Source organism: Pseudochaenichthys georgianus, chromosome 15, assembly GCF_902827115.2.
Source record: "Pseudochaenichthys georgianus chromosome 15, fPseGeo1.2, whole genome shotgun sequence".
Lineage (NCBI taxonomy): Eukaryota > Metazoa > Chordata > Actinopteri > Perciformes > Channichthyidae > Pseudochaenichthys > Pseudochaenichthys georgianus.
Window position 1 is genome coordinate 5,642,776 of NC_047517.1, and position 20,996 is coordinate 5,663,771.

Sequence of the window (20,996 nt, forward strand, 5' to 3'; positions counted from 1 at the left end):
CTAGTTTGGTTTTTGGTGAATCATTCCAGATCTTCAAAGACATTGTATTCAATGTAGTGGGAAAAGTACATCATTGACTCCAGTCTGCACGGGCTGTGGTCATCTTGACTAGTTTTATAGATGTGGTCTCCATTTGACCATGCTCATAGAAACAAAGCTTGCATTCCTGAGGCAATTCTCATTTGTCATGGCTCCACTTAAAATAAAAACAACAATAAGACATACGTGCTACTCTTGGCCCACAGAGGGCCATGTCTCTCCAGCTCGTCCCTATCTGTCTCTATGTATCTATCTGTGTGCTCATGGAGCCTCCTGCATCTTTCCCCCCCTTCTTCTTGACCCTCTTCTATCCCAGGTGTGAAATTCTCATCTCTCTCATCATCTGAGAGCTCCAAATCTTAATCTCCCTGAACTATCTGGTACAGAAAATGTCTGCTTCAGTTCCGTCTCCTGCAACAATATTGAGTCATTAAGTCCATAAAGACGGTCCTGACGTCCACTAGAATGGACATTTATAAAAGGGCTGTTATTTGAAAACTTGAATTATTTAATTGCTTTCAGAACTAATTATATAGTTCCTCACATGTTAATAAACAAGAACATATAGGATTTTCATGTTAAAAATACAATTATTCAACAATATTTGACTCCAATTATTCAACAATATTTGACTCCTGCTTCTATAAAATGTTGTTTTTGGTATGCCAGCCATTTTGGATGAAAATAAAGAGGAACTTCCCAGCATGCAATTTTAACCAATGACATATCACTGGAAAGACCAGGATGAAAACAATTGGATGTCAAATGTTCAGCTTTAGAGCTAATTATCTCATCACACAGTGCTCTAAGGCAGGGGTTCCCAAAGTGGGGGTCCCCCCAGGGGGTCGCGAGACCCTGAGTGGGGGTCGAGAGATGATAACAAAATAAAAATTGAAAATTAACAAAATAATTTTATTTTTTTTATCAATTTCATTTTTTTTTAATTATTAATAATAATAACGTGTTCATAGACATTTTTTCGGGGGCGGACTAGCCATGTGTATAATTTCCCCGCAATGAGGCTCCCCCTTTGACAATCCACTAGCGCAGTGTTTCTCAAACTTTTTCATACCAAGGACCAATTAACCAATAAAAAACACTCATGGACCACCTGACTGCACACATATCCCAAAACTATAGGCCTGCTTATCACTCCAACAGTATATAACAAATTAAAGCCTAATAATTACAGCTTAACCTTCTCTATATCGCCTCGTTCACAGATTAAATCAACAATACAAATACAACCACAGATTATATAAGCATTTAGTTCAAATGCGATTTAAAATGCTCTCAGGTTTTACACCTCTTATGAAATGTAGACTGCATTTATTACGGAGTTTATGTCCAACAGACTCACAGATCGTTGGCTACTGAGAGAAATGCAAAATACACCGCATAGTACGACACAAACCTCCGCTGTGGATTTCCAAAACAAAATACAGTAAAACTATGGTCGCAGGCCCAAGTTTAACTCTCCGAGTCCTGCATGGTCTGCCTACAAAACAAAAAAACATTTATGCTGCCCCAACAACAGCCTCTGATCATCAACAGACTTCATCGGATGCATTTGTCAGCTCTATCTAACCCCTAACATATCTAAATCTACTTTCAGCATGTATAAATATTCATAAAATACATCCATTGTTTGTTCTATATGCTTCTTGAAATCCAAAAAAAACCATTGTTTTTCTAGAACAGATTACAAATCATCTGAAAATGGTACAAACAAGTGGCAACATGTGTGACGAAGGAGAGCTCGCTTTAATGCTGCGTTCAGACCGGACGCGATGCGAATATTCGCTTCGCTCTAAACGCTCCTATCGCATCGCTCTAGTCGCTCGAGTTTCACCGCGGCTGCCAGCTGTGTTTACTCGCATCATTCAAACAAGACGCGCTGGCTCGGGAGCTACAGCTACAACAACATGAACATATTTTACCGTGATTAAATTGTAATACACGTTTCTAAATGATGCCGACGTAACAACATTCTGATACCGGTTAGTAAAAACCATGAATTAATGCTTTGACAAGTCTGCAGACAGACGGCAGGCGAACAACTTTTTAGAATGCTTGTTTTCTGAATGGAGCTTGGCTAAGCTAACGTTATATATGCTGACCGTCCACACTCACAACAACGGCCTATACAGACATAAATAAACCAGCGACTGTATTCTCCATGACACAGACAGTCTGTGGTTTGTATTTGTGTAACTTTTGTCTAGTTTCTGAACAGATCATATCTGTCCCCGGCTGTTTGAAGAGCAAGCATGGGAAACAAAAGATAGCATTTACCTGTTTGCATCCAGCTCGCCATGTGAGAAGCCTCGTTGATACGTTTTGTCTTTTTCACGAGCTTGCTGTGATATATACAAATCGGGTTGGTCCGGTCCAAGGTCTTTAAGTATCAATTTATCTCCCAAACTTCTCCTTTCGAAAGGATTGGAGAGTAGCTCTTGCACGGAATTGGGTGCGGACCGAGGTCCGGCGACTCCACCTGCACACCATTCTCATCAAAATACTGCGTCACCTTGGTCAACACATCCTCACTCCCAGGTCGGCCTATGTTGACGTTATGTCAAGTCCCCTGCCGGCTTTTTCCAACGCAAGGGGGGGGGCCTTAGCGTCCATTTTCAACGCAAGGGGGGGGGCTTTAGCGTCCATTTTCAACGCAAGGGGGGGGGCCTTAGCGTCCATTTTCAGCTTTCCGGGATGTCCATGTGCTTCTATGGACGCTCATGGAAGCACGGCATTCATTTGTGTCGACTGCCCTTAAAGGCAATGTGAGCGTCCATTCTCATTGGATAGCGGAGAATTGTACACCCGGAAGTAAATATTCCCCTTACTGACGATTGATTTTACAGTGATATCTGCACTACTCATCGACTAAAAAACACCAGATTATCCTTGTTAATTACACAACATTGATTGGTTTAAATTGTGTGCAATGCTTTTGTATTTTTCCCCTTCGATTCGGAGAAACAAATCTTTTTTCGGAGTAAATGATGGCAGAAGACACTACACTACCCAGAATCCCCAGCTATCATTTCTCCCTGCAGAAAAAGAAAACATGGCCGAACTTCGTTTTATTCTGGGTGTAAAATGCCTATTTTAAAGTTAGTTTGGCCATTAAAATGCGTTTTGATGTCATTTGATGCGAGAAATATGAGTTGTTATTTCAGATTATGTGTGCAGTGGATGTACATGATCTTTAGTTTGCTAGTTATTACGAAGATTACTTCAGGAAATTGCGTCCAACGTTTTCATTGTTACCAAGGTGGTTGCTAGGGACGCTGCTATCGATATTATTTCTGTTATGTTGTGTAACTGTTTAATGGTGTTATCTTTATTGCTACCCCCTTCCCCGTCAATGTATCGTGTTGGTCCACAGCGCAAACATATTAGTTAACAAAATCCGCATCTAAAGATACGTTATTTCCCCCTGTGCAATTCCAGTCTCACATCTCACAGCACATCGTCATTAACAAATACCGGAAACAGACCGAAAACGTTTAAAGAAAATAAAATAATACCTTATTCCGAGTGTGCTTGCTTTTCTCTTTGAAAGTCATCACATAACGGCATTGTAATACACGGTTCGGCTGCATTAAATATTACATATCTGCCGTAGTTCTGTATTTATAGAGCCCTGATGAGAAGACAAACATGAGGAACTGAAAACGTGACGTGGATCATAAATATATCAGCCATTAAACAACATCTTACATTTCTTTTCACACAATATGTCTCCTTGCAGTATCAACACTAATTCGGCTCACTTTTATATTTGATCCAATTGGTAGATAGGCTGTATTTACACCATAAAGGTGCACATATGATATAAAGAGACTATGGTTAAAGCATGTTATTGAATTTCATTATTTTTATTATTAGATATTAATAGGATCCCTATAAAGTATATTCATTACTCGTTATTCTCTACTAATAGTTAATTAAAGACTGTATATAATGACTATTTTGCACATCCCGTTCAAGATTTCAAGATTTTCTAAGGTTTATTGACAGATCATATAGGCCTACACAACTATGGTGTAGTTCTGCACTGAATGAAAAACTTGGGTCGCAGGTTCCTCAATAGTGCATTACAAGACATCTATCAATATGTGTGCATACCTCCAGCAATGTTAACTATGTTGAAGCACTTATTTTAACTGATATTATACATAATGTATTATGCTCTTATAAGATGTATGCAGATATTTCATCTCCGGCCTTGTCAGGTATTGAACAATCAATAAATAAAGAACACAGAATTGTTAAATATAAAACACAGAATTTGTGTGATTATACTAAATGATTTTCAAATAAACACCACTGCAGATTTAACTGTTACACATGCTGATGTAACGCAAATGTTCCAACTTGGGATCAATAAAGTATATCTTATCTTAAGCTGATCGATGGCTACTGCCATATTTGCAAAATGTGCCTATGAACCTTGACAAGTGCAAGTTTCAGGCTTATCAATTAATGTAATGTAATGTAATGTTATCAATTAACAACAGGAGGGGTCACAAACATAAGTCCAGCTGTTAAATAAAGCTCTTCTGACCTTAGCTGGCGTGTGGGTATATATATTAATACTGCCCATTATGGGCACCAGCAATTTTCACCCATTTATTAATTATATGTTTTAAATGTGAGTGTTTCCTGTCCCCTAAACCTCCAGGGATGTACACAGTTTAATACTGGCAACTTCTTATTATGGGAAATACGAAAACGTCTTTTAAAACTACAACTCCCAGTAGAGACGTGCCATAGAGAACATGTTGCGAAACAGAATAGCCAGCATGTGTAGTTCTGGGGACGGGGTGGGGGAGGGGGGGGACGCGGTGGACCCGTTCAAATCCAGTTTTGAACAGTCTGCCGTGGTTCCATCCCATTTCAAGTGCTGTTCGAGGCTCGGTAACCCTCGGAGCACACTCTCCAATCACAGAGCTTGAGGACTATCACGGGGTTTGTCAAACAGAGCACATGGTGTAGTCCAAACGATAGCTGGGGATTCTGGGTAGTGTAGTGTCTTCATTGCCTTTAAGGGCAGTTGACACAAACGAATGCCGTGCTTCCATGAGCGTCCATAGAAGCACATGGACATCCCGGAAAGCTGAAAATGGACGCTAAGGGCCCCCCCCTTGCGTTGAAAATGGACGCTAAGGCCCCCCCCCTCGCGTTGAAAATGGACGCTAAGGCCCCCCCCCTTGCGTTGGAAAAAGCCGGCAGGGGACTTGACATAACGTCAACATAGGCCGACCTGGGAGTGAGGATGTGTTGCCTTGGTCACTCACGAGTCTAAAAAACAACTCGTCAACGTGAGCGCCCTCGTGACCAAAATATTTGACGGCGCTGATTGGCTGAAATTATGTTTCGGCGGCACAGTTTACTATTGAGACTTTTGCAATGTGCTCGTTGCTGCTGTTTGGCTCGGGGGCTCCGCCCGGTAATGATAAACTAATGCCATGGGCAAGGCCAGGCAGGAAACATGTGACTTATCAGTAACTTTAGACATCGTAACACAATTTTAAACGAGATTGTATTGTAGATTATACATTTTTGTGATACCGATTGTATGATATTTACCTTGTTCATTAACAATTAAAATATAAAATATATATTTTTTTAAATATATATTTTTTAAATATATATATATATATTAGGGCTGTCAAACGATTAAAAATTGTAATCAGATTAATCACAGCTTAAAAATTAATTAATCATGATTAATCACCATTTGAACTATGTCCAAAATATGTCATTTATTTATGTATATTGTTGTGGGAATGGAAAGATAAATGAAAGAAGGCGGATATATCCATTTAACATACAGTATCTATGTATTACAGTATTTCCATGTGTTTCAGTACATTTGTATTTTTATATTTGAATCGTTTTGCAGCTGCAGCGCATTTCTCCGGATTGGAGTCTTTTGTGCTGTTGTAGCTGTCGGCCTCCGTACTTTACTGTCAGTCAGTGATACAAATATCATACATAATCTCATAAAAAGTCACAACCTTATACTTCATCACCATCAAGTCAGTGACCAATCCTTCCTCTCCTCTTACCATGGCTCCCAGCCTCAGACAGGGGTACTGGGCTCGGTCCAGCCCCAGCTGGCGGAGGCTCATGGTGCCCACGGTGGTGGGCAGCTCCGGCTGCAGCTCCATGGCCCAGACGTACTGCAGGCAGCACAGAGCCAGGCCGTACAGCAGGATGAAGGGGGAGCAGAGGGTGGCCGCATGGCGCCTGCAGACACACAGCTCAGTGAATACAACATGTGAGAGGGGGCTCAGTCACAATGTAGCCGGTGAGATCTACACAACTAGGAAACTATACCATTTAAAGGTGGGGTAGGTACGTTTGTAGGGATGTAACGATATACCGAATATCGCGGTATCGCGGTAAATAAACGTCCCATTACCGTCGTGAGACTGACGAAATCTACCACGATCTTTTTTTTTTAATTAATTTTGTTTTTGTTTTAAACCTTTAACCAGGTGGTCCCATTGAGATCATCGATCTCTTTTTCAAGAGAGACCTGTCCAACATGGCACAAAAGGACATCGTATTTACAGTGCTACATTTACACACCTAGAGACATTGACAAGTACCAACAGTATATTTATATCTCGCCCTGTCAATAAGCCTCACCTTCTTGGCAAAAACTGTATTGTTTTTGCAGTGGTGGAGAGACAATGCACAGTTTGACCCACTGCTGTCACCCATGGCCAAAGCATATCTCTCCGTCCCTCTGAGGTGGCGTTAGACTTTCGTCATTTTGGCGGACAGGATCGTAAAATATCCGTCATAATCCCTTATTACTCGTCGGGTCTGAACAGTTCACAAGAGAGCACGCTCGTGAACTGTCAACGGGGGGGGGGGGGCGGTGTTATGCCGTGTGTGCATGCACCTCGCGGGAGCGCACACAGCGTAAAGCAAAACCTCCCAGACATGTGTTGATCTGTACGTCAAAGTACGGTTTGGAAACTATATCATTTCCTTTTGGAGGACATGCATAACACGGCATAACACCAGAGCCTCGCTGCGGGGAAACGTTGGCGCTGTTCCGAATTTCTTCTAATCTGTCAAAATGACAGACTGCTTTCAGATTTTTCCGTCATTGATAACATCAGTATCAAGCGAGAGAGTTTTTTTCCAGAGCAGGGGATAGTGTAAATGCCCAAAAATCCCATTTTATAAATACCTGGAAATGTGGACATTCTCATATTCCTAAAAACTTGTCTGATGATGCTGAGTGAGTGACTAGTGAGTTTGAGTTGAGTTACTTGAAAAACTAAAGTGAAACTTGATTTATTTTATTGCAGGGTCTGATTATTAAATGTCCTTGTTTATTTGTGAGATTCAGTGGCACAAATAAAATGCCTACTTTGTTTGTTAGTACTACAAAAACACTGGTTTTTATTAAGGTAGATATGGTGCAAAATGCGAGAGCGTGTAAAACCTGATGTGAGCACTTGCAGAAAAAAAATCTTTGTTTGTGTGCATACATTTACACTTGTATAAAATATCTACGTAACTGTGAATCAAATGTACACTTGTATAAAATATACACGTAACTGTGAATCAAATGTACACTTGTATAAAATATCCACGTAACTGTGAATCAAATGTACACTTGTATAAAATATCCACGTAACTGTGAATCAAATGTACACTTGTATTAGGTTCACAGTTACGTGGATATTTTATACAAGTGTACATTTGATTCACAGTTACGTGGATATGTTATACAAGTGTAAATGTATGCACACAAGCTCAGATTTTTTTTCTGCAAGTGCTCACATCAGGTTTTACACGCTCTCGCATTTTGCACCATATCTACCGTCATAGGTTTTCTTGTTCCAGTCTGTTACTGTCACTTTGTTTTTTGACACTTTAAAATACTATCCTACTAAAGTGCTATACAAATCAGATTTATTATGTAATAAAGAAACATTTTCCGAGTACATTTTTTTTTTATTGTTCAATATCGCGATAAATACCGTACCGTGGACTTGTTATCGCGATATTATCGTACCGTGAGTTTTTGGTATCGTTACATCCCTATAAGTTTGAGAAACCGGCTCGAGATACACTTGTTGTTATATTCCATGGAATGCTCTTAACATCCCGATAGCAATGAATATCTTAAGTGATTTGACAAAAAATCCATAAAAAAACGTCATCTGTGGAAGCCGTAGTACTGTAAAAATCCGTTTAAACGGATTGGATTGCCGCCCTGTCTGTCAGCCTTCCATCTCGTGCACGCACAAATGTATCTCGTGCCCTCATTGGGCGTGCCGTCCGCAGCAGTACTTCAATGACTCGCCAGCAACAGGCGGCCACTTTCACCAGTCTGCTGACGTCATGTGCGCGTTCATGTGTGTTGGAGGAGGTGCTCTGTGAGGAAGTCTGAAGGAAGGGGCGGATTCTTTTCGGCTGTGTACTTTCAAATGTTAGTGCACTCGAGCCGGTTTCTGAAACTTACCTACCCCACCTTTAAGATATGCATTGTTTAGTTTATAATATCTGTTCATAATAATAAATAATACATTTGATTTAGTGGCGCCTTTCAGGACAGCCAAGGACACCTAACAATGCATAACAGAATTCCTGGACCCAATAAAAGAAGCAAAACATGACAACAACAATGGGGCAACAATAACAAAAGAAACATAAAGAAGGGTTTACACTGTGGGGTGGGATTTAAATGTTGTGATCGTGTCAGACGTGTGTTGAATCTGTTGGAATCAATTAATGCATTTACAGAGTGTTTTTGGTTGACTGCAACCCTTTCATAGCTGGATTATTCAGAGTTATAACAAGTTGATCATTTTCAATCAAATTAAGATTTTATTGCATTTCTGCATTTCTGGATCTCAGCATTAGTTTTTGATCCTGCGTCAGACAGAGGCAACCAGGCCTGACCTCAGCCTCTCAGTCGCTTCAACAGTTATTATAACGTTTAAAGATAATCAAGTTGTTCATCAAAGTCTTGAATAGTCACCTGGCGCGCAGCATCCAGATGAGGCAGGCCCACAGCAGCAGCACGAAGGTCAGCCAGCTGTGGTACGTGATGCTCCACACCTGCACAGCATGGACACAACTCATCAATATGTGACATCCATATTGTTATAGGCTCACGAAAGCTTCTAGAACCTCGGTGTGTTCATTGAGTGATAGCACTGGTCTTATGTAAATGTATATATGTATAAAATCATGTTGAATATTTACCATCATGGCTATAAGAGCACAGACATAGCTCTGCTGCATGACCACCTTCCCCAGCAGGAAGAAAGGGCTTTCACTCTGCTGGGGGCCACTGGGGGGGGCACTAACACCTGCCAAAGAAACAATCATGTCAGAATGCAGATCATAACAAGAACAACCAACTGAGGAGGGTCAACAAGACATATGATCAACTGTTTATGATCATATGTGAGGACTCTAGCTTTCTGTGGAAATGAACTTTAAAGAACATCTCAGTGAATTACAGCTGGCCCTTTTTGATCAGATACTTAAACTTTTAATAGCTTAGATATGATGACCTGATGACATCACCACCAAGCTTGGTAACTGATTACATGGACAGGGATTACGTGAACAGGATACAAAAGTAGGTACCTGTATTCCTTTGCAGTTGCATAAAAAAGAGACATAGAAAGACGTTATCAGATTACTGTAACATTTCTAAAGACAATTGTGGATTGCTAGCAGGATTACAATGTTACTAGAAAACTAATGAGAGCATACATGGTCTGTTGTAAAGGATCAGATGTTCTCTCTTCTCTGTGAGCTGTACTGTTCTGTAGGCTAACACTTTAAGTGTGAATCTATACGCCTACTGCCTGCATCTGTTTATGGTTTTGGTGTCCCAGACCGAGACTTTGGTTCATTTGTTCTGTTTCTAATTCAGTAGGTGACCCTATATGTTCATACAATAGTGTGTGAGAGCTTAACTGTGTGTATTAAACTAAAACGGAGCATTTTCTGTCAGCTCAGATTTGATTTCTGCTTTTTATTTCAAGATTCCTCAACATTATTTGTAATTCATTTATCATCCTTACAAACAGTACATTCTAAACAAAACCCCTGATAGTTCAGATGAAAGCATTGATACCCAGATCGGCAGGACTCTCCTCAGCCAGGGTTCCTCCTCTGCTGCTCTCTGAGCCCGTCGACAGGAGCATGAGCTGCAACAAAGAGCACACAAATAATACTTTAATATTCACAACTGTTCAATATGGTGGACATGTGACAGTTTTCTTAAGATCGTTATTTAATCCAACTTGATATAACTCATGATGGATATGAGGCATTTTTTAAACCTCCATTGCAGTCTCTTTAAACCGTCTAATGGATTACTAAATTACAGTACATTACATGTCACTTGTTAGACGCTTTTATCCAAAGCGACTTACATACTCAATACTGTGGGCAATCCCCACAGGAGCAACTTGGGGGGAAGTGTCTTGCCCAGGGACACAACGACATGCTGACTGCAGCGGGGTTTGAACCTGTGACCCCCTGATCCCCGACCAAGTTCACTACCACACGGCATAACCTGCCCTGGCTCACTCACTGCATGAAACGCCAAATAAAAAATAAAAATAAGTTATACAACAAAGCCAAGCGATCAGGCAAAACTCGTGATTGGGAAAACTTCCGCAACCAAAAGAAACATGTTAAAAATAACCTTCGCAGTGCACACTGGGACTATATCGAAAACACACTCACCCAGAGTCTTGCTGAAAACAATACCAGACTATTCTGGAAATATGTCAAAGAGTGTGGAGCGGACAACATTGGAGTCTCCCCTTATAGAGAGGGTGAAGACCTCTACAGTAGCAGCAAAGACAAGGCTGAACTCATCAACAAACAATTTAAATCTGTATTTATCAAATCAAATCAAGTTTTATTTATATAGCACATTTATAAACGATGTTTGGTGGAGCCAAAGTGCTGTACATATAATAAAATTAGCCTACAGTAGAGACACTTTACAGCAAATACAACAGCACAGATTGTTCAGAATATCAGTATGAGAAAAACGACACCCTCTGTCCTTAGACCCTCTGTCCTTAGACCCTCTGTCCTTAGACCCTCTGTCCTCAGACCCTCTGTCCTTAGACCCTCACATCGTACAAGGAAAAACTTCCAGAGAGAACCCACAGTTTAAAGGGAAAATGGGAGAAACCTCAGGGAGAGCAACAGAGGAGGGATCCCTCTCCCAGGACGGACAGACGTGCAATAGATGCCGTGTGTAAATCGAAGAGATAATACATTTTACAGCATATAGACCGAATGTTAGGAAATGCATGTGTCTGTAATAAGAAGATGAATCCACGAGGATGTCATTTACTAAGGATGATGGTAGCCAGCCCTCTATATCAGGAGATCCAGCCCCGCAGATAGAAGACCTGATCATCACGACTGAAGGAGTGACCAAACTACTGGCAAATATTAAGATCAACAAGGCTAGCGGCCCAGATGGTCTACCCAATCGTATACTCAAAATGCTGGCCCCCCAAATAGGCCCACTGCTCAAATGCGTATTCACGCAGTCACTGCAAACAGGAAATCTACCCGATGACTGGCTGCAGGCAAACGTTACGCCTATATTCAAGAAAGGGGACCGGCACACCGCCGCAAATTACAGACCAGTTTCCCTGACAGTAGTATGTTGTAAACTCCTGGAACACATCATTTGCAAACACCTGCTGAATCACCTGGAAAGGCATAATGTCCTCACCCCGTTCCAGCATGGATTTCGACAAAACCATTCGTGTGAAACTCAACTCCTAGTCACAATGCATGACCTGGCAAAATATCATGACCAGAAATTGCAAGTCGATGTGGCAATCCTTGATTTCTCAAAGGCTTTTGACACGGTTCCACATAAGTGCCTGTTGCTAAGGCTGGCCCACATGGGTATAACGGCCCAATACTTGATTGGACCACAACCTTTCTCATGCAAAGAAGCCAACAAGTAGTCATAGAAGGGGTGAAATCAAGTACAGTTCACGTTGACTCTGGTGTCCCACAAGGCACTGTGCTGGGTCCATTGCTTTTCTTATGCTACATTAATGACCTGCCGTCACATGTAGCATCTACAGTGCGGTTATTCGCGGATGACTGCCTGCTCTACAGGCCTATTAAAAATGGAAGTGACCAAGAAGACCTACAGGGTGACCTGACTAGACTTCAGGAATGGGCTAGCACTTGGGGAATGTGCTTTAATACTAGTAAGTGCTACATCCTACGAACAAGCAAATCAACAAAACCCGCACATTAAAAACTATACTCTATGTGGCCAGGTGTTAAAAGAGGTGACCCACCAGCCTTATCTTGGGGTAGAAATCCATAACAACTTGAAATTTGTCCAACACATTGGACAAATTGTAACACAGGCAAACCGTTCGCTCGGCTTCCTACGCCGGAACCTGCGATGCTGTCCCCAGAAACTGAAGAAGACAGCTTTTGTGACCCTAGTACGTTCTAAACTAGAGTACGCCAGCTCGGTCTGGGACCCCTACACTGATAAAGACAGTGATGCCCTGGAATCAGTACAAAGAAGAGGTGCAAGATTCATTTCTGGAGATTATGAATGGGACAGCAGTGTCACAGAAATGCTCAAGCGGTTGAACTGGGTGGAATTAAGTGAAAGGCGGCGATTGGCTCGTTTGGTTCTCTTCTTCAAGATTGTCCATAACATCTCAGCCATTGATGCATCAATGTAGCCTACCTAGAGCCAGTTAGAAGAAGTGCCACCCGCAAAGCCAACTCTTTGAACTTCGAGCAAATTTTCGCAACTAGTGACACTCTTAAATACTTCTTCTTTCCGAGAACAATCAGAGAGTGGAACTTGCTACCAGAAGAAGCTGTCATCGCAGAAACCGTGGAGTGCTTCCGGCAAATTTTAAGAGACATTTAGCGGGGATCATCCATCCCCCACTGAGCGTGATACCTCTGGGTTCTGCTCAGTATTCATCCAGATCCAGATCCAGATCCAAACACCAACGCACAACTCACTGCACCACACGCCTCCATACTAAATGAGACATAGAGAAATTAATATTTACCTGTGTGTCATCTTCATAGTTATCTTTGGGTTGATTCCAGGACCTCAACTCCACCATCTCCTCCTCTTCTGTTTTCTCCTGTTGCTGCTCCTCCTTCACCTGCAGAACACAACAACAGCATCTCATAATAAAACACAAAGAGAAACATTTGTTGATTTCTTGCAGTCATCATAGACACGGCAGCTATCACTGTAAATGCACATCTGTTCAATTGAAATACGTGTATGTCTCTGAACTCCTGCTCTCATGTGTAGGAAGCTAAATAGCAAACCGCTAATGACAGCTGACTGTATGTGCACACTAGTAGCTGGGTGTGGGGATTGTCCAATAGGTGTAAAAAACGATTAACAATACTACATCATTTTAGTTCATATTAATATTAATGGTGCCAAAACCAAGGCAGTCCTTTTTTCCACCCCCACTTGGAAAAGTCCTCAGTCATTAGCAATGTTGGCCAAACACATGCAGCACATGGACATTTACAATTGGCAAGGATTTCATTTAAATCAGGAACTGTGATCGAAGAACTACAGATTACGTTTTCTAGTTTTGACGCAGATTTATAATAACGCAAGAAAGACCACATCACCCCTGTCCTTCAAAACCTGCACTGGCTCCCTGTCCGTCAACGAATACATTTCAAAATGATTCTGCTAACACACAAAGTTCTCAATAACCAGGCCCCCCCCCTACCTCACCGACCTGATTCACCACTACACCCCCTCCCGCAGCTTTCGTTCATCAGAAGCGAACCTCCTCTCTATCCCCACACGAACCAAGCTCCGAACCTGGGGGGACAGAGCCTTCTCCGTCACTGCCCCCACCCTCTGGAACTCCCTTCCACAACACATCAGAGACTGCACCGACCCCCCCCCCCACTTTCAAAACACTGACCAAAACACACCTCTTCAGACTGGCTTTTAATTTGTGAATTATGTTGTGTTGCTGTTTTAATATTTTTTATTCTATTTTATCTCGTTTTATCACCACTGTAAAGCATCTTTGAGCACCTGAAAAAGCGCTTTGAAATTAAATGTATTATTATTATTATTATTATTATTAACAAACCACAGAGTAAACATGTAGGGGCTACGAATGCATCCATACATTTCATTCCTACTTGTTTTTGTTATTGCACATTGCATTACAGTACATGGCATTTAATTAAAGTTTTTCCAAAGCGACACTTCAATACCGCTGGCCAGGCCTACAAATCTTATCTGTATTTCCCAAGGACACTTTGACATTGTGACTAGTGGCTGGTGATCTGACCTCTGACCCTCTGATTTGACCCTCTGGTTTCCCCCCTCAGCCACAGCCTCCCCTCTGCTTAGATCCTCTCTGCTCTGGACACATTTCAGTCAGTACCAATGAAGAAGAAGTTTCAGACCTGGTTAGATGTCCCATGATATCCTGTCTTGAGAACGGTTGCTACGGTGACATAGAGGAAGAGCAGTATTCCTGGGTTGACGTAAACGGGCCAGTCATGGTCAGCGTTGAGGTTCAGGTCGTAGGGGGAGGAGCAGTTCCCTGGGATGATGATGTCCTTCAGACCAAACAGTCTGCACAGGAGCACAGATAAAGAGATGAAGAATAGAGTTAACGCTAACGGCATGTCGCACAAATGCTTATTACTGCTGTGGTGATCAGATGTATGTGGGTCTGGGGTGGCCCAGTCACAATCATACCTCTTAAACTGTCAGTTTGTTAAGATAAGTGTAAGCCAAGTGGAGCTATTCAAACTGACTCTTCAGAGTGAAAGTCTGCCTAGTGCAGATCTAAAAGATGAACTAGAAGCCAATCTGCAAGCCAACAGAGCAAAGAGTAAAAGGTCATTATTGATTTGACACATAACAGAGGTGCAGCCAATTCAAGTCTGGAAACTCAAATCATACTAAAACGTGGGTACTTTTTTCAAACTCTTAAAATCTTAAATATAATGTCAAAACTGAGCCAATGTTTAAAGCGGCCAACAGAGAATGTTTATTCCACATTTGAGCTCTTTGGTGTACTGTTGTTGTATGTTACCGGGTTTCTCTGTTTACAAGTTGCCTGTTACTTACTGCCCTTTTGGGGATTCATTCATATTAAGAACAATATATAATTAATAGAAGGTTATTTTGAATTTGAATATGAACAGCCACAACATCTAATAGAGAGTCAGAACACGATGGGGAAGCAGAAGAGGACAGCATCCTCCATGACCCTAACCCTCCTCCCTTGTTCAACATTGATCAATGAACTGCAGCTACGACAGATCCAGCTGCTGTTAAACCATCACAGGTCGTTGTCAGAAGACCGGGCCGGATCTACTTTCACACAGCCATCAAAGTCATGGCAGCTTTAAAACTGGTTTGAAAATGTTGCCAATCAAGCAGAACAATGACTGAGTCACTACCATCTGTTTTCTTCTCAAGAACACAGAACACAGACACATCCCACAGGAATGTAGCAAATGCAATGGTGTTAATGTTCATTTTCTATTTACTAGAAAAACCCACATGTAGAATCAACACACTTATTGCAGCGAAAATACCATCTGCACAAAGCTACAAAACAAAAAGAAACAAAGGCAAGAAACTCAAGGGTATGAATTATTTCGTTTTCCCCGAGGCCTAGCCTGTGTTTCGCTCTTGTTCCTCGTGCACTCCAGTCTGTCATCGTTCAGTTTCTCTTTATTTACGTTGTTTTGTTTTGCCTTGGTCCCCCTGGTTTTGTATCAACTTTATTTAATTCAAAACGTGCTTCTTGTTATACCTGCCTCCCTAACTTCTTGCTGAAACCTTGACAGTTTTACTATACCTGTGAGTCACACACACACACACACACACACACACACACACACACACACACACACACACACACACACACACACACACACACACACACACACACACACACACACACACACACACACACACACACACACACACACACACACACACACACACACACACACACACACACACACACACACACACACACACACACACACACACACACACACACACACACACACACACACACACACACACACACACACACTCTCACACACACACACACACACACACTCAGTGACACACACACACAGAGACCTGGTAGAGCACCGTGTAATGACAGGTGAGAGAGAAACTGAACAGAGGAATGATGCCTCGCCCGCTCCTCTTACTGCGACTCAGCTGCTGTGAACGGCAGAGAGGATGAGGCATCAGCTGATCGCTTATCGAAAGTCATTCCACGCATACCTGAGCAGAAAACAAAATCTCTGCTCACATTCCTCTGTGTTGTGCGTAGACGGCTCTGCTAAGATTGTTCCCTAGTTTAGCTTTCATGTTCTGTGTTTAGATAGCTTCCTGTTTTATTTTGATAGTCTTGTCTACCCTCATGTGTCTAAAGTACATTTCCTGCCTTGTCTGTTTTCCCGCTGTTGTGATTGTCTAATTGTCTTCACCTGGTGTTGTCTGTCTAGTATATATAGTTCTCGTCTTCCCCTGTCTCGTTGCCAGATTGTCTCGTGTGTTCCAAGAATTCCAGCGTTAAGATCATTTGTCGTTGTCCTTAGAGTTATCGTCCATAGAGAGTTAGGTTAAGTAAGTCGTTTTTTGATAGTATAGGTTAGACGGTTTATTGAGTGTTTGTTTTGTTACTTTATGTATTCAGTGTGTTGTTACCTGATTACATTAAAACACTTTATTTTGATACTTTGTTTGTCTCTGCATCGTGCATTTGATTCCACGCCTTTGTGCAGCCTTAACACTCTGTTCTGACACACACATTCACCTTCTTCTCTTCGTCTCGAATCTCACACATTCTCTGAGCCACCTTCTGTTTTCTTCCCACATAGATGTCATATTGCGAGCACACTATTAATAGATATTCAGATTTAATTAGGAATATTAGCTTCCAACCCTCTGCCTAATGAATGTGTCGTCTACTTAACTGTGAGGCATGCTGCATGTTTCTGCGAACAGAGACATGGTGGAGGGAAGAGAACTGTCTAGGTCAGAGGAAAACAAGATGTAGTGAAGCACATACGAAGGGTTTTTGGAGATGTGGAGGTTACTTAAAGTTCACTTATGTGGTTATTGTGAATTTATAGTATATTGTTTTTTTTTGGCGAAATCCCTTCATGCTACAAGATGAACATGCCTGCAAAAAATATCTTCACCTGGAGGAAGAACAGCTGTTTTTCCTTGTGACTTATGAGTCACAAAAACTGAGCTACATGTTTGAGTCTGTAGGTCTACCTGCCTGTAGCCGATCTGACATGTTAAATCACGGATGAGATGACAAGAGAATATATATAATAATCTACAGGACTTGATCTACTGTATAAGGCAGCACATACGAAAATGAATAGCATATATATATATATATATATATATATATATAAACATATAATAAAATATAATCCTGTAACCAAACTCTTGGGGTGCATAATCACCTAATAGTCCGTTTTCTGGTGGGCACCAGACCACAGTTTGTTACATTGTTTCATTGTTCAGAAGGTTCGGTTTGCGTTCACAGGGACAAAACTCAAATGGACTATAAACTTTAAACACAAGTCATGTGCTCGAAAATGCTGTTCAACCATTGGTCAGACATTAAGGGCCGGGGGTAAAAACCATGGTAAAAACGCAAATCCCGGCAATTTCTACCGGAGCCTCCGCCATGGAGCGTCGGCACTGCTGTTCATCTGGAGACACTAGCGGCAACAATTAATTTGTTAATGATATGTAGCTATTTAATTGTTGTTTTTTTCCTGTCCTTATATTGTAATCATTGCATTGGTTGCATATGATTATATAATCAGACAACGTCCGTTAAAAAACATTATAACATAATGAGAGACGTTCTGCAGTAAGGAGGGGCGTTTCACCGACGACAGGTGTTCTTACTTTTATGTAGTTGACGGAGGATTTTTACTTTACACGTTTACACTGTTCAACACTTTATTCTGCTTCACTCTTTAACTAAAAAACCGCGGATGTCTTGAAAGACTCTTTCGCTAAAGATTTTGAAGATATCCGCGTTCTTGTGACTCGTAAATAGGCCTACTACGCTTCATGTTTTGGTGCGGACTGCGTTCACACCAGCAATGAACCGCTCCAGAGTTTGCAAGTAAGCGTTCCGAGACCACCTATTTTAGCGGACCAGAGTCAGGTTGTTTGGTTCACTTAAGAGGTCGCGACACAGAGGGCCTCGTCACATAACTTTGTCCTGTTTATAAAACTCTTTTCTAGTGTTGATATGTTTGTATTTTTAACTCCTGTGCAATGCCTAGATAACATCCTAGTTTGGGACAGTGCATATATCTAACAGTCTCTCCATCTATCAGAGTGAGCGCTGTGCAGTCTCACCTGGCCCACAGGCTGTGGGGGGGGAACATGCCCTGGGCCAGCAGGCTCTGGTACAGGTACAAACACACCATGTGACCCGCAGTGAAGAAGCCCACCATCACACACAGGGCGTTGAAACCCAGGTGGCTGATGGGAAGGTGGCACGCCCACCACGTGCACACGCCGATGAAAAGCAGGAAGTAGATGGCAGAGAAGGCAGAGGGCAGAGTGATGCCTGGGGGGGGGGGGGGGGGGGGGGAGAAGGAGAGAAACATCAATACAATAATTAATAATTCACATTCTCCTAAAAGCGCTTTGAGTCATTGAAAAAAAGCGCTATAATAAAAAATAAAATACAGACCGACATTTCTTCTTTTATCATAAGTATTGAGTGTTTGACTGTTATAGACAGTTATAGCATATTTTTTTAGATCAAATGTGTTAGTCGTGTTTTAATAAACAGTTAACAATTTGGGAAAAATGCATATTTCCTCTTTCCCAAAATGCAAAGTAGAGATCCAAGATGGCGGCCTGTGCACTATGCAAGACTCTGGGGGTGTTTCTCAATGTCGAGAAAGGCTGCTCCAGAGCCACTATTTGAACTTGAAATTTTCAAGCATACTACGTAATCGAATGCCGCCGCAGGACTGTTCCAATGACCAGCATTCTTGGAATTCTACAGAGGCCGGAATCCTTCCTAGCCTCGGAAAACAAAGAATGGTGGAACAGGCTAACAGGTGTGCAGGTGTGCGTCATATGCGAGGCCTTGCCTTAAATGGAGTGCGATTTCCGCCAAAGATTTTGGAAATTTGTCCGTGCGCAAAGCATTGTGGGGATTTTAAAACCGCGGAGGATACACATCTGCAGCCTCGAAAATGTCCCGCAACGAAGGACGCCGGCCTCGGTAGAATTTCGAGCATCCTGGACATTGGAACAGTCCTTCGGCGGGACTCGATGACGTAGCATCCTTGAAATAATGGCTCTGGAGCAGCCTTCCTCGACAATGAGAAACACCCCCGATGTTTTCTAGTTTCTGTGAATTAGCAGTTATCTGCATACTGGTTTCAAGTTGTTTCACTCGGTACTGCTGTGCGTATACATCGTATAGCCGACAACAACTTTTGGACCTGAGCTTTTTTTGTCCATTCAACTCCTTTAACGACGTTCAAGGACAGCCAGGACCCTTTCTGGTTGGGGACAAACTGCATTTTGTTATACTCTGTGCAATGATAGTAAAGTGTAATCTAATCTGATAAAAACTAATGTAAACTTCATATTTGCCATCCAGCACAGCCATAGCCTGTGTGTTTGTTTCCTAGTTTGTAATAAAGGTTGGAATCTTGGGAAAGATTTCTTCTAACAAATAAAAAAACTGCCACACATTGGCGTTTGTAGGAAGTGCCCATTTTCACTGACAAATACTTTAACTATTCTGCTTTTGGTATTTTCTACTTTCCTGTAGTGTATTATATAGTTTTTGGCCTGAAAATCCCAAATGTCCTTCCAGAGGGAGTAGAGACACGGGGTACACATATGAACCTGATAAAGAGGATATCAAATGCAACTTTGATATCACCAACTCAACTTTGTGAGGTTTTTTTAGTAGGTCTATTAGAGAAAATGGTGCCAATCTAAGTACTGTCAGAGGCCTTAACCCACACTAAGTATAGGTGAAGTCTCCTCAGCCAGCTATGGAAATGAACCAGTGATGTGACCCTGAGGAGGTAAAGCTGTGTCACAGATCCTACCAGCCAGCGCCAGCAGGCTGATGGCTAAGATCCTCCCCAGGTCCCGCAGCATTTTCCGGGCCTTGGCCTTCAGACGCTCAGCCAGCTGCTTGGCTCTCGTTGCTCTGGAAACCTGCTCGTCAGGGTCACCAGGTAATAACCTTTCTTCTTCTTCTTCGTCTTCATCTCCTGATGCCTCCTCCTCTTTGTCCTCTTTCTTATCCTGCTCCTCTTCCTCCTCCTCCTCCTCTTCCTCCTCCTCATCCTCATCATCACAAACTGTGTTTTTTTCTGTTGTATAGTCTTCAAGCTGATTTGGGAAAGTAAGGTTAGAGTTAATACAATTGTTAAGGTAAAATACAGTCACACATCAAATCCACATTACATTTGTTTTTCTTTAGTTTCAGTTGCAGTGATTCCACCAGTATATATGTAGGTGAGGCTTAAAGGGGCCCTATTATGCTCACACTCAGACCTCCCTGCCCCTACCTGAAACGCCTCCATTAGTGTCCTTTGTTTACTTCTGTAACACAGTGACATCACTGTGTAACACTCACTTATATTGGGGAGCACTCCAGCACATTGTACGTGATAGGCTAATGGGCAGGACATCTTCTAAGCGGTTGACCAATTACAACAGAGCCGACCAGCTAACCAATCAGAGCAGACTGGGCTCTGGTTTCAGACAGAGGGTGAAAAGAGGTGCTGCAGCACAGGCAGTAGGAGAACAATAAAGAGCTTTTTAACATTAAAGCATGGAGACATGTCCCAGTAGAGACACTACATACTGATAT

At 41.9% G+C, this 20,996-nt stretch overlaps 1 protein-coding gene across 1 annotated transcript in view; it reads right to left on the bottom strand.

The window, feature by feature from the left end:
* Positions 1-20,996, bottom strand: part of piezo1 (piezo type mechanosensitive ion channel component 1 (Er blood group)) — a 116,516-nt gene that overhangs the window by 55,623 nt on the left and 39,897 nt on the right. Inside the window, exons 5-12 of the mRNA XM_034100629.1 lie at positions 20,224-20,512; positions 18,497-18,710; positions 14,527-14,698; positions 13,137-13,235; positions 10,175-10,247; positions 9,289-9,395; positions 9,062-9,141; positions 6,120-6,300 (exon numbers count right to left, since the gene is read on the bottom strand). Of these exons, the coding sequence (XP_033956520.1) occupies positions 6,120-6,300; positions 9,062-9,141; positions 9,289-9,395; positions 10,175-10,247; positions 13,137-13,235; positions 14,527-14,698; positions 18,497-18,710; positions 20,224-20,512 (1,215 nt within the window). The remainder of the gene's footprint in view (positions 1-6,119; positions 6,301-9,061; positions 9,142-9,288; positions 9,396-10,174; positions 10,248-13,136; positions 13,236-14,526; positions 14,699-18,496; positions 18,711-20,223; positions 20,513-20,996) is intronic.